General features: G+C 41.5%; 1 protein-coding gene across 1 annotated transcript in view; it reads right to left on the bottom strand.

The window, feature by feature from the left end:
* Positions 1 to 286: 286 nt before the first annotated feature.
* ACE2 (angiotensin converting enzyme 2) overlaps positions 287 to 11828 on the bottom strand; it is a 32655-nt gene continuing 21113 nt past the window's right edge. Inside the window, exons 8-18 of the mRNA XM_072138450.1 lie at positions 10234 to 10403; positions 9390 to 9619; positions 6703 to 6847; positions 6149 to 6247; positions 4900 to 5022; positions 4639 to 4817; positions 3612 to 3670; positions 2534 to 2634; positions 947 to 1063; positions 563 to 757; positions 287 to 443 (exon numbers count right to left, since the gene is read on the bottom strand). Coding sequence (XP_071994551.1) covers positions 287 to 443; positions 563 to 757; positions 947 to 1063; positions 2534 to 2634; positions 3612 to 3670; positions 4639 to 4817; positions 4900 to 5022; positions 6149 to 6247; positions 6703 to 6847; positions 9390 to 9619; positions 10234 to 10403 — 1575 coding nt within the window. The remainder of the gene's footprint in view (positions 444 to 562; positions 758 to 946; positions 1064 to 2533; positions 2635 to 3611; positions 3671 to 4638; positions 4818 to 4899; positions 5023 to 6148; positions 6248 to 6702; positions 6848 to 9389; positions 9620 to 10233; positions 10404 to 11828) is intronic.

The raw sequence follows: 11828 nt of genomic DNA, 5'->3' as shown, positions 1-11828 counted from the left end.
AATGGAACAGATTTATGATTTACTTAAAAAAAGTGGCCAACCCCTGTGATATATAGTCAGATTTTGTTTTCTCAGTGTAGGTTTTCTCTGGGGGGATGGGGTTGATTTCATCTTCTGAGGTGGACTAAGATTAAGTAAATTAATGTCCCACTTTCTGATGAGGCGTCCTCTGCCAGTGGTTCCTCTGTCTCAGGGCATATTATGGTAAGATGGGTCTGTACATACAAATGAAGGATGACACAACGTCTTGTAGAGATGGGTATTTACTTCTAGACATCACCATGTCTTACAATGCAGTCTGAGGTTCTTCTGGATCTTCATAGGCTTTGTTCTGTTCCCCCACAGTTTCATAGGTTGCAGCTGGAAGACTGTAATCATTTTCAGCCGTTGCCTGAACTAAATTTTGAGCCTGAAGCTGTTTTTCTCGATCTTCTTTTCTTTTCCTTTCGGGAAATACAGAGAATTGTTAGTACAGTGCTGTGTGCAGATACTACATTGCATAAACCTTTGCAATGGACAACTAGCCCCATTGTGTTTCTTTCATTGTGATATATCAACTTACTTTTTCTTGTCCCGTTGGCCAAGTACAAGTAGAACAACAAGAGCAATAACAATTATCCCGGCCACTACACCGAAAACCACTAGCCACACTGTAAACGTTCCTCCAGCAGGGGGCGATAATGTGGGTGGGATACCCAAAAATTCCAGGGAGTCTTCATCGAGCAGGAAAGCGTTATTGATTCTGCCTTTTGACATCCTGTTCATAGAGTAGATTAAGATATTACTTTCGATTATGTTATTATATAGATATAATTATGTTATAATTAGGATATAATTGAGTTATGGACATATGGATATGTGTTTTTCTCTCTGGCTTTATGTTTCAGAGGAAGATAGAGGCTAAACTATAACTTCAGCCTTGAAACTATGAAAAAATATCCTTTACCTAACAGCTTGTTCCACATCAGGTCTCGGTACAATTTTTCCAATTTCCTGAGGCATTGTCACGTAGAAGTAGAAGGATATTCTTCTGGTTTCATTGAAAATGTGGACATCCTCATCTCTATAGGAAATAAAAGAATTAACGATTGGATAGTACAGAGAATGGGGCACATTTACTAAGGGCTTTGCACACTCTTTTAGGTGTAAACTACTTACATGGGTATTTAGGAAGTGTCCGTGCCACTATTGTGTCGCACACGACTCTTTTGTGGTGCAGATGCACTAGGCATCATGCTACACAAATTAGGGGGCGTTCCGGTGCTGGGACGTGCGCCGGATTTCACTTGTAAAGTCTGTCGCTCGCCCTATGTTAAAGGGGCACCACAAAAAAGTTAGTGAACTCTGTTGGGCCAGTGCAGGGAAGCGACAGATTCATGATTTCTGATGCACGTTCTTAATGTATCTGGCACACCCTGCACTATACACAGGCAGAGCACTTTTAGTGCAGTTTCCCACATTATTAGAAAATGTGCCCCATTATTTGGTGACATAATCTACACATTTCAACCACTGCCAATAGCAAAAATAGGCTGTCGCAAAGAACTATCAGACGTCCAGTGGAAGTAAAAGAGGTGAGATACATGACAGCCTGTAGCCTCCGGGAAAATCGGCAACTATGAAAATTTGAGATTCCCCTAAAGACAATGACCACCTAGTACTTTTTTTCTGAGATTTCTATGGTGCTGTATGATTGGTTAAGTGAAATAATAGGGGGCACATTTTACATCTGAAATAATAAACCACATTTTTATTATGCTATGTTTCCTTTGGCCCAGTACTACAAAGCAGCAGTGCTAAATATCACATCCACAAAGCTCTGCAAAATGCTGCACCTGCCTGTCTCCTTCTCTCATCTCAGTCTATCACCCAACCCGTGCTCTTGGATCCCCCAGTGATCTTACATTATTTTCTTCTTTACTCACATCTCCAGGACTTCTCCTGAGGTGCACCAATTCTCCTGAATGCTCTACTTCGGACTATCAGGCTAACTACTACCAAAGTTTCTCTTCAGGCAGGTCAATCACATTCCCTAACTGCATGTAACTTCCACTTTTTCTCTTCTAATCTCCGCTGATTTCTCCTCCTGTCTATGTAATCTCTCACTACATTATACCAGGTGGTAACTGGTTTATTCAGCATTATTTATTTAGTTATTCATCCTCAAAGATTGGGGCTGATAATCTAATCAACCTACTAGTATGTTTTGGAGTGTGGGAGGAAACCGGAGGACCCGGAGGAAACCCACGCAAACACGGAGCGAACATACAAACTCTTTGCATATGTTGACATGGGTGGGACTTGAACTAACCACTCAGCCACCGAGCTGTTCATAGTTGCCATGGATGTTGGGTTTCTGCAGGATAGAGGTTGATGCAGGAACTATTCTAGCACATGTAGAACTCTTACAGTTGCTCTGAACCAAATTTAGATCATTTTACGCCCTAATTTTTTTGTAGGGTGTATGAGATAAAACTTACAAGGGGCTGACCCAAAAAATGAACACAGTTTTAAAAAAATATATAATACTTACGAAAACGTTATCTCCTGATTCTTCTCCGCAGCAAAGTACTTTGACATGGCATAAGCAATGGCTGACCTGAAAAAATTCAGCTCACTGCTGTCCCAAGTGTACTGTCAAGTTATAAGAAAAAATCTATTAGAATGGGGACAATGGGGCAGATTTATGAATGTGTTTGCACATGTGGTGTCAAATACAGTATTTGGTGCTTTTTTTAGGGCAATATCTTTATATCTAGCTTAAAATCTACCATCAAAATCCATCATGATAAACCAGGGAAACTTACTAATAGACCCAGGCACCGTTACTATTGTAATCTTCTTATATTTGTTATCTATGGCTCCTACCTTCTAAGATCAACTGTTACTATGTTAATTGGCCTGAAGGGCTCTGGAGGCATTTCCAAAGCTTCTCAGTGCTGCAGATTCACAGGCTGTTAGAATGAGCAGAACATTTCTCACCCAACCCCCTGCTCTCTCCCTTCACCCTTTGTAATTTAGCAGCAGTGTGAAGTGCAGGAGGCGCAGGGGAGACATGATCTGCTCATTGTAACAGCCTGTGAAGCTACAGCACTTTGGAAACACCCACAAGAACCCTTCATGCTCAGTAGCATAAATATGAAAGTTGATTTTAGGAGGAAGGAGACCATGGATAACAAATGTAAAGAAATTATCACAATCACCGTGCCTAGATTTTGATTGTAGATTTACTTTAAGGAAATTTTCTTGAACTGGTAAGACAAGTTGGCATAGCTAATGGGAAGGCTTATGGATGAACAGACAAGCACGTGGCTTGAAATCAAATTCCATACTTAATTTCATGGAGCTCCAGTAGTTTTTAAAACTATGATCTCATAGTCTGGATAATTTGTGGAGTAACTTTAGATCAATGAATTTAACTATTATTTTAGCTTTTATTGTTATAACAAGTCTGTAACTGCATCAGATCATGCAACAAAACCTGTACCTCCAAACTAAACTTTGCTGTGATATCAATAGGATAAAATTATGTACTCAGCGGAATCCACATTACACCACTATGGCACTGCATTGTACATAAGAACTTAAAAAACAAAACAATTTCATCTTACCGCATCAACTCCGAGCCCAGCTTTGAGACTTATCCGCACTTTGATTGAACTGTTGGAGTCTAAACATTGAAAATGAGAAAAAAAAAAAAATTTAGTTGTTGTTTTTGGGTTTCTGCTCCCTCAATGTAATCTCATTGCAGCTGAGGAAGTTTCAGCACATGGTGGGAGGGGGGAAGTACTCCTACACCGTGTAACAGTCTGTGAAGCTGCAGCACAATGGGGCTCTAGGGACACCACCAGGAGCTCTTCTGGTTTAGCATAATTAGCATAATTTTAAACATTGTTTTTAGAAAGACGGAGGCCATGAATAACAAATACTGTACAAGAAGATTATCACAGTCTCAGATGGTATCTGGATCTACGAGTAAGTGTCTCAGATTTATCATGCATTATTTTGATGGTAGATTTCCATTAAAGGGGTTGTCCATAATGAATGTGTTTTATTGCTATTTTCCCCAGGTAGTATAGAGAATAATAAAGAAGGTATTGTGGGTCCTTATCTCCGATCCTTTGTGTCCCCGCTGGCCACTATTTGTATACAGAGTCTCAGGGTGATGTCACATGGACAGTGCAATGCAATGTCTTCCTTTACCTTATGTATACCAATAGAGGCCACCAGTAGCATTGATGGACCTGAGGTAAGGACCATAGTAAAAAAAAGTTAAAATATTTTGAAAAGGGCCAACAGTAAAAGAATAAACCCCTTTAAGGGTCTAGTGTATCAATCCTGTATGAATACAGTCAAACTGTACACGGGGAAAGTTATCAGAAGTGTCTGAGGTAAAACTGTTCTAGTTGCCCATTGCAACCAATGAGAGCTCAGCTTTTATATTCCAACAAATGTTTATAAAATGAAAGCTGAGCTCTGATTGGTTCCAACTAGAACAGTTTTACCTCAGACACTTCTGATAAATCTCCCTTATGTGTCTAGTATGTGCCACATGAGCTTCAACAGAAACTATTGGGGGGCAGTTTTCAATTCCTAAACTCAATATAAAAGATCTATTAAACAAGAATACGCAATTACATGGGTCCCATTCTGTATTCCAACCAATGTTTCTATTATTGGCTTTATTATTTTCTTGTAACCATGTATACAGCGGCTGGAAGTAGCTTTTCAGGGGTTGGGCGTTCATCTTGGTTTCCCCTGTTATTCTCTGCAGGGCTTGAGTCCACGGCTCGGAGTTTCCCAATTCCAGCATGGACCTGTGAGATACACGACTTGTGTGAATGCATGGAGACTTTCTTAGACAGTAAAGACTGTTAACAGTCCCATTTTGTCCCTTACTTTAGTTTATTCCCGGCTGCTGTAGAGTTGGTGATGTCGCACGTGTGGAGAGGACCTTGATGATTGGCGGCCTTACACAGGGCATCCTGGAACTGGAACTGGTAGATAGTCCGTGTGTAATATCTGCAGGGAAAACATATATGAGATTGTATCTTCATACTCTACTCACTAAAGTGACCCTCCACCTAGAAAGGAAACTTTGACTATATAGTAGGGATGTATAATCACCCCTGGTGCCTTTTGTTTTGTTTCAGATGCCTCTGTTGCTTATTCCTCTCACTTTTTGGTCTCTCTTATCACGGCTGACGACTTCTTCTGGAGAGGTACAGTATATGTAAGTCACAGACACGCTTCTTCCATTGCCCTGGACTTGCTTATCTGTGACTTACATATAGTTTCCCTACAGAAGAAGCTTGACTACTCATGCCTTATTGAAATTTTTATTTCTGGATGGAAGTTCCCTTTGACTCTAGTTACTTAAAGCAAACCTGTTATCAGGAATATGATTTGTAGCTGCTGACAGGTTCCATTAGTCTATACTATGTTTATTTCAAAAATGCCTACTTTACTTTATAAGAGTTTATTTCACATTACCTGGCTTGCTGTCTGCTGTGTGTGGTGAGCCCCGAGGGGAGGGGACAGCTGCAGCCTATGTGCCTGTGTCCGGCTCCTCCCCTCCACACTCATTTATCTCCCTCACCCCTCACCCCTCCCCATTCATCTCCCCTCATGTGCATTGAGCAGGTAAGGGAGGGGACAAAGGAGCGTAGGCACTATGGCTGCTGTGGCTGCCTACAACCCCTCATCCCCCGGGACTCACCACATGCTGCTGGAAGGGATAATTTAAAATAAAACTATTATAAAGTACTGAAATGATTCAGAATGCTGACAAAGGCATTTATAAATTCAGCATAGCATTGGCTTTTGGAACCTGTCACCAGTTAAAAATAACATTCCTGGTGACAGGTTCACTTTAAAGCATCAGCTTTCTCATTTTACAGCTTGAAATTCCTCAATAATATAATGAAACAATTTAGATTTTTTTCCCAGTGGTTTCCTGCATGAGAAACCTGAAGTTCTATGGATTGTAACCATATCCAGGTTCTGGTGGCAGGTGGGTTTGGGATCTGGTGGCAGGTGGGTTTGCATATGGAGGTCTTCTGATGATTGCTACAATTCAGCCTTTACTGTGGAGTGACACACTGCCCCCTGTTGGTCTGAGGAGTATAGAAGTAGTTTTTCCATTTACCTGATGAAAGAATAATCATTTGCCACATGGAATAGGGCTGCGGGATCACAGTATGATTCATCATGAGGAACAGGCTCTACAACACCTACAATCTCTCGCCTAGGGGAGATAAAGAGAACAGAACAGTCAATAAATCATAGATAGTATTTAATGGAATAAAGACATTTTTCAATAGTCCTTCTTGAGCCTTCTGCACTTTATTCTGTAAGCCGCTTGACTATATTGGGTTTAATACTTGTTTATACTGTCTTTGTTTATTATGCCTTGTATTGTATGAGCTGGTCGTCTGCTTGATCAAATTCTGTCTCCTTTTATGGGGCTGCGACCCAAACACCTGCCAATCTCATGGGCTTCCTGCTCTTTCTCTTTGTCCATTATTAAACATTTTTTCAATAAAGTTTATAAAACCATAAAATCTAAACAAAACAGTGTCAGTTGTGACGTACCAATGATGGTAGAATCAAACAAAATATAACAAATACATTTACTGAATAATATATGAACTACAAAAGTCATCCAGATAAACCTGGTGGTCAGTTCTTATCACTACGTACTTCATCTCCCACCAGGTCTTCATCCACTGGTCCTTTGGGATTTCCCCTCTGAACACCTTCCATCTCCAGAGCTCCAACATGTATGTGAAAGGCAATGTGCCAACAATTGTGAGAGCTTGTTTAAGCAAGAAGTTTATCTCAGTTTCTGCAAAAAAAATCATAGATGGGTTATTCTTTAAATATATTTAATATTTTGTTTTTGAATGAACAATCAACCATCTGCTGTGGACACCAATAGCTACAAAAATGTTGGTGTCATATTAAAGTTTATAACCTCTTCTTTCAGATTACACAAGGCTCTTGGTGCTAAGGAGTCAGACAAAGATCATTTCTTTAAAGGGAACCTACCACCATGATTCTACCTATAAAGGTAGATCGGGTGGTAGGTGGATGTAAGGGACGTGAGGAGAGCTCTTTTTAGAGCTAATCCTCACGTCCCCGCTAACTTTTGGTACACTTTATTGAACTAATATGTAAATTTCGTTATGCAGCTACTGGGGCGTGGAGTAGCCGGGCACGAGGCTACACAGCACGGCTACTCCACGCCCCAGTAGCCACATTACTCCTCCTACCCTGTTGCGTGTGGTGCGCAGCTCCTCGTAGTTGCGCGCCCTCGTCCGTCATGATGGCGTTCTGAGCATGCGCAGAACGCAGGCCGGCGGCTGAGCAGCCCCAGCTCCGAGGCCGAAGCTAGTGCGCATGCGCAGTAGCCGGCTTGTCGGACGAGGGTGCGCCGCACGCAACAGGGTAGGAGGAGTAATGTGGCTACTGGGGCGTGGAGTAGCCGCGCTGTGCAGCCTCGTGCTCGGCTACTCCACGCCCCAGTAGCCGCATACCAAAATTTACATATTAGTTCAATAAAGTGTACCAAAAGTTAGCGGGGACGTGAGGATTAGCTCTAAAAAGAGCTATCCTCACGTCCCTTACATCCACCTACCACCCGATCTACCTTTATAGGTAGAATCGTGGTGGTAGGTTCTCTTTAATTGCTTGTATCTCCTGTTCTGTAGCTCACAGAACCACACGTCTAATGCAACCTGCAAGATGAGATTCTTTAATATGACACCAGAAGCATGTTTCTATGTACTATAGAGCAAAGATTTACTACTTGCCACAGGTGGTGTAACAATAACAAAGGATAAAAAAGTTATAGTAATAATAATTCTTTATTTATGTCGCGCACACAGAACTTGCCAAATCGGTCCCTGTCCCCAATGGGGCACACAATCTAATCAACCTACCAGTATGTTTTTGGAATGAATGGAAATTTCCCGTGGAGGTGATAAGGGATGCGTCGGCGCCGCGTGGATCCAAAACACTACCAGATTGTAGTGAATTTAAAAGCTAGTTCTTTATTACAATTTAAACATGAATAAATAGATGAATTGCTACGCGTTTCGGCCCTGGACATGGGCCTTCGTCAGGCATACTGTAATGTGGTATACATCTTGCTTAAATACAAACTGGGGGATAGCCCGGGATAGGCCGGACCAATAGAAAGCGTTATGGTAAAATAGACATAAACCTTTAAATTTTTCAAGAACATACAAAATAAAAGTATAAAGAACAGGCCATACAATATTTAACAATAAAAATCATTAAAAAATGGAGTACAGACTTAGTAACATTACTTGGCAATAGGCTGTAAGTGTATAGCGGGGACCGGAAGTGTACCGGCAAAGGAGGAGGGGAGCCCGGTGCTCCGTGTTCCGGAGTTGTGGCGTCTGTAGTCATGGATAATTACGGAGGCCCAAAGTTGGCAAAGTGAATATGGAGGGACGTTGCTAGGAGGCTGAGAAACTACGGAAGCCTGGTGGGGACAAAAAGTTTTCTCTCAAGAGAGGAGCGTAAGCAAGATGTAAGCAAGATGTATACCACACTACAGTATGCCTGACGAAGGCCCATGTCCAGGGCCGAAAAGCGTAGCAATTCATCTATTTATTCATGTTTAAATTGTAATAAGGAACTAGCTTTTAAATTCACTACAATCTGGTAGTGTTTTGGATCCACGCGGCGCCGACTCATCCCTTATCACCTCCACGGGAAATTTCCATTTATCTCTCTGCCACTCCGCTGACTGGTACGGAATTTGCAGACGCCATGGGACCATGGGCTGCCGATGCATGACATTCGAAAAGGTCCATTTGTTAATGCCCTCAGGTGAGCGGCTAAGTTTTATCATATCTATTTTTTATTTACCATTACCACTTCACGAGGTCAGCGCACCTGTCATCTCTTTTCCTTCCTTTCATCTCATGATATCTGAACACCTGGTCTGGGTGCTCTAAGAGCTGATTTGAAGGCAACCTCAACCTCCAGTACCGTTACGATTGAGTATGTGTTTGGAGTGTGGGAGGAAACTGAAGGACCCGGGGAAACCCACACAAACACGGAAAGAACATAAAAACTCTTTGCAGATGTTGACCCAGGGACTTGAACCCAGTACCCCAGCACTGCCAGGCTGTAATGCTAACCATTGAGCACCATGCTACCATAGCCATGGAAGGAAAGCACTGTAGACCGCTGAGCCTATGTATACCAACAGAGGTTGGTGGTGAGGAGCCACGCAGGACTGGAGGTAAGGACCAAAATTAATAAAACTTCTCTACTATTTAAAAAAAAGTAATGAACCAGACAACCCCTTTAGTCTGATAATCTTAGGTAGGTTCTCTTGTGAAGGCTTTTACCTTTGTCATCTTCTACAAAAGAAGGAGGAAGCAGCTGCAGAGACTTTAGATGTTTAGGTGTTGCTGCGGATAGAGACATGATTTCCCCCACAGCTTCATGGAACCCTTCATTGGCGCCATCTCTTAGTAACATGGGAAGAGGGTGGTACGCCATGTCATACTGGATGTGTCCCAGCTCATGGTGGACGGTGAGAAAGTCTTCCATGTTTATTTTAGTGCACATCTTTATTCTGTTGGAAAAACAGGATTATCACTAATATTGATACTATTATCAGTGTTATCCATTATTAATGTACTGATGGTGTATTCTACTATACAGACTAGAATGACAGAACAGCATTAAAATCCAAATCAAGTTACTGATATGTAACCATACATTGTTTATCCACCAGGGGACTTACATACATGATAACATCCAGCAAAAAGTGCCCCCAACACTGACTGACATATTTTGGTTGAATGCAGTAGTAGATTATAATAATGGCGGATTGGGTGCCCACCTGAGGCCCAAGGCTTTTAGGGGGACCATGACCACATCAATCATTTCCCAAGTTTGATCCTGTAGAGATAATAAGGAGAAGGACCTCCAGCCATGTGCTCTCAACACATACTTATATAAGGGTCTTTCCAGGACCTTTGAGGGTCCTCCAAAGCTTCTCAAACTGCAGAACTAAAAGTGGACAGAAGGCACCCCCTCCTTGATTTTAGTAGCATATGAAGGAAATAAATTCCATTAATAGATTATACCTGTAATGGCCGACAATTTTCACACAGCCCAGGGCCCATGGCCAACTGTTTACGAATCAAATAATTTTTATTAACAGTTTTTACAAGGAAAAAATACCTAAAATCATTTAATCCCAGATCCCAGGCTGTGGGGTGGCAGACCGCTTTCCTTCCATCAGTAGGTTCCTGGAGCATTGAATTTGTCCAAAAGCTTTCGTTCAAAGGAAACAGGTTCACAGACATAAAAAAATTTTCGGCCTCTTTAAACATTCTCTCCACGGTCCATCCCTGTAATTAAGGAAAACAGAGTATAAGTCATGAAAAGGTATCGCCTGATTTCTTCACTCTTCTTCTGCTCTCCATGGCTAACACGGTACAAATCTACACTACTATAAGTCATGAGTGCAGTTTTGAAAAATCCAGACAACACTGTGGTCAGTGGATTTCTCCAGGTATTGCATTTTGGGGGACATTGATCATAGTATTTTTCAAAAATTTTTTGTGCAGTTAGTAAATTTGTCTCTTATTTGCAACTTTTTTTGGTGCAAGCAAAATTCCGGTGGTTTTCAGTCCTTGCGCCTTATCTGACATAGTGAGTGGCTGCTATACAGATGTTTACACGGCATTTATCACAATTTTGCATCTAAAAATGCAGCAGCACTTGAAAAAAAACCTTCACTTTTCATTACAAACAAAGGTTTTCGCTTTCCAAATGAAAATTACCTCTATGCAACATGGAAAATACTTTAGAGCAGTTTTAAAATGTAAACATTTCTCAAGTAACATCATTTTCTATAGGATCATGTCTGTGAGTGATTATTGTCTTATTGTACAGATCTGAAAATATTATCAGACTCCATTTCCTGTACATTATAATAAAAAAGGCAAAGACTCATTTGAGCAAGGAGTTAAAAAATTTTTTTTTTTTTTAGATATCTGTTGCTTTTAGTCCCTGCATTTACATCACATTGTAGTCTGGACATAGTACAAGCTGTTACTTTATGTGCAAAAATGAAGCCCTGCCACCTTTTTTCAATCTCTTTCCTTTATTATTTACAAATGAGATCTACTTTGTAGGGTAAATATTAGAGACAAATTGGGCGCAAATTAATCAAACATGCGACAAACTAGACCAATCATAAATCATAAGTGAAAAAAAAACAAAAACAGGCGCAAAAATAGGCAAACCTGAGACCCACTATAATTAATGTCCCCCTTTATGTACAAAGAACATCTACTAAAACTACGAAGAAATTCCACCACTGATGAGCGGCACTGGCTTGAATGGCATGATACCCCAGGGCACAGATTGAGTTGAATATAATGGCGATGCAGGAAGATGTTGGCTCCCAGCTCCGCCATTCTGCCCCTCCTGCAGCTTTGAGGACAGAAAGGGCATCTTACTTATATGTCATCTCCTCTCAGAGTTGCACACTGCTGCAGCAGAGATACACTTGAGAGCTGCTGCCAAGGAACCAAAGGGGGTGAGTATTATTTTACTGGAACTTGTATTACCGCTACCAGTTCTTTGCATCATTGGGGCACACTTACTTACCCGGCCGACGGAGATCACCTGAAGCGCATTGTTCCGACGCCAATGCACTGGGTCGCGATACACAAAGATCGTGCGCCCGATATCCTGCTTGTGTCGCTTCCCCGCTCAGGTCCACTGGAGTTCACCTTCTTCCTGGTGCATGTAAGTGCATTGGTTGC

This window comes from Engystomops pustulosus, chromosome 2 (assembly GCF_040894005.1).
Source record: "Engystomops pustulosus chromosome 2, aEngPut4.maternal, whole genome shotgun sequence".
NCBI classification, from domain to species: Eukaryota; Metazoa; Chordata; class Amphibia; order Anura; family Leptodactylidae; genus Engystomops; species Engystomops pustulosus.
Note: the sequence above shows the minus strand (reverse complement) of the source record. Positions and strands in the feature narration are given on the sequence as shown.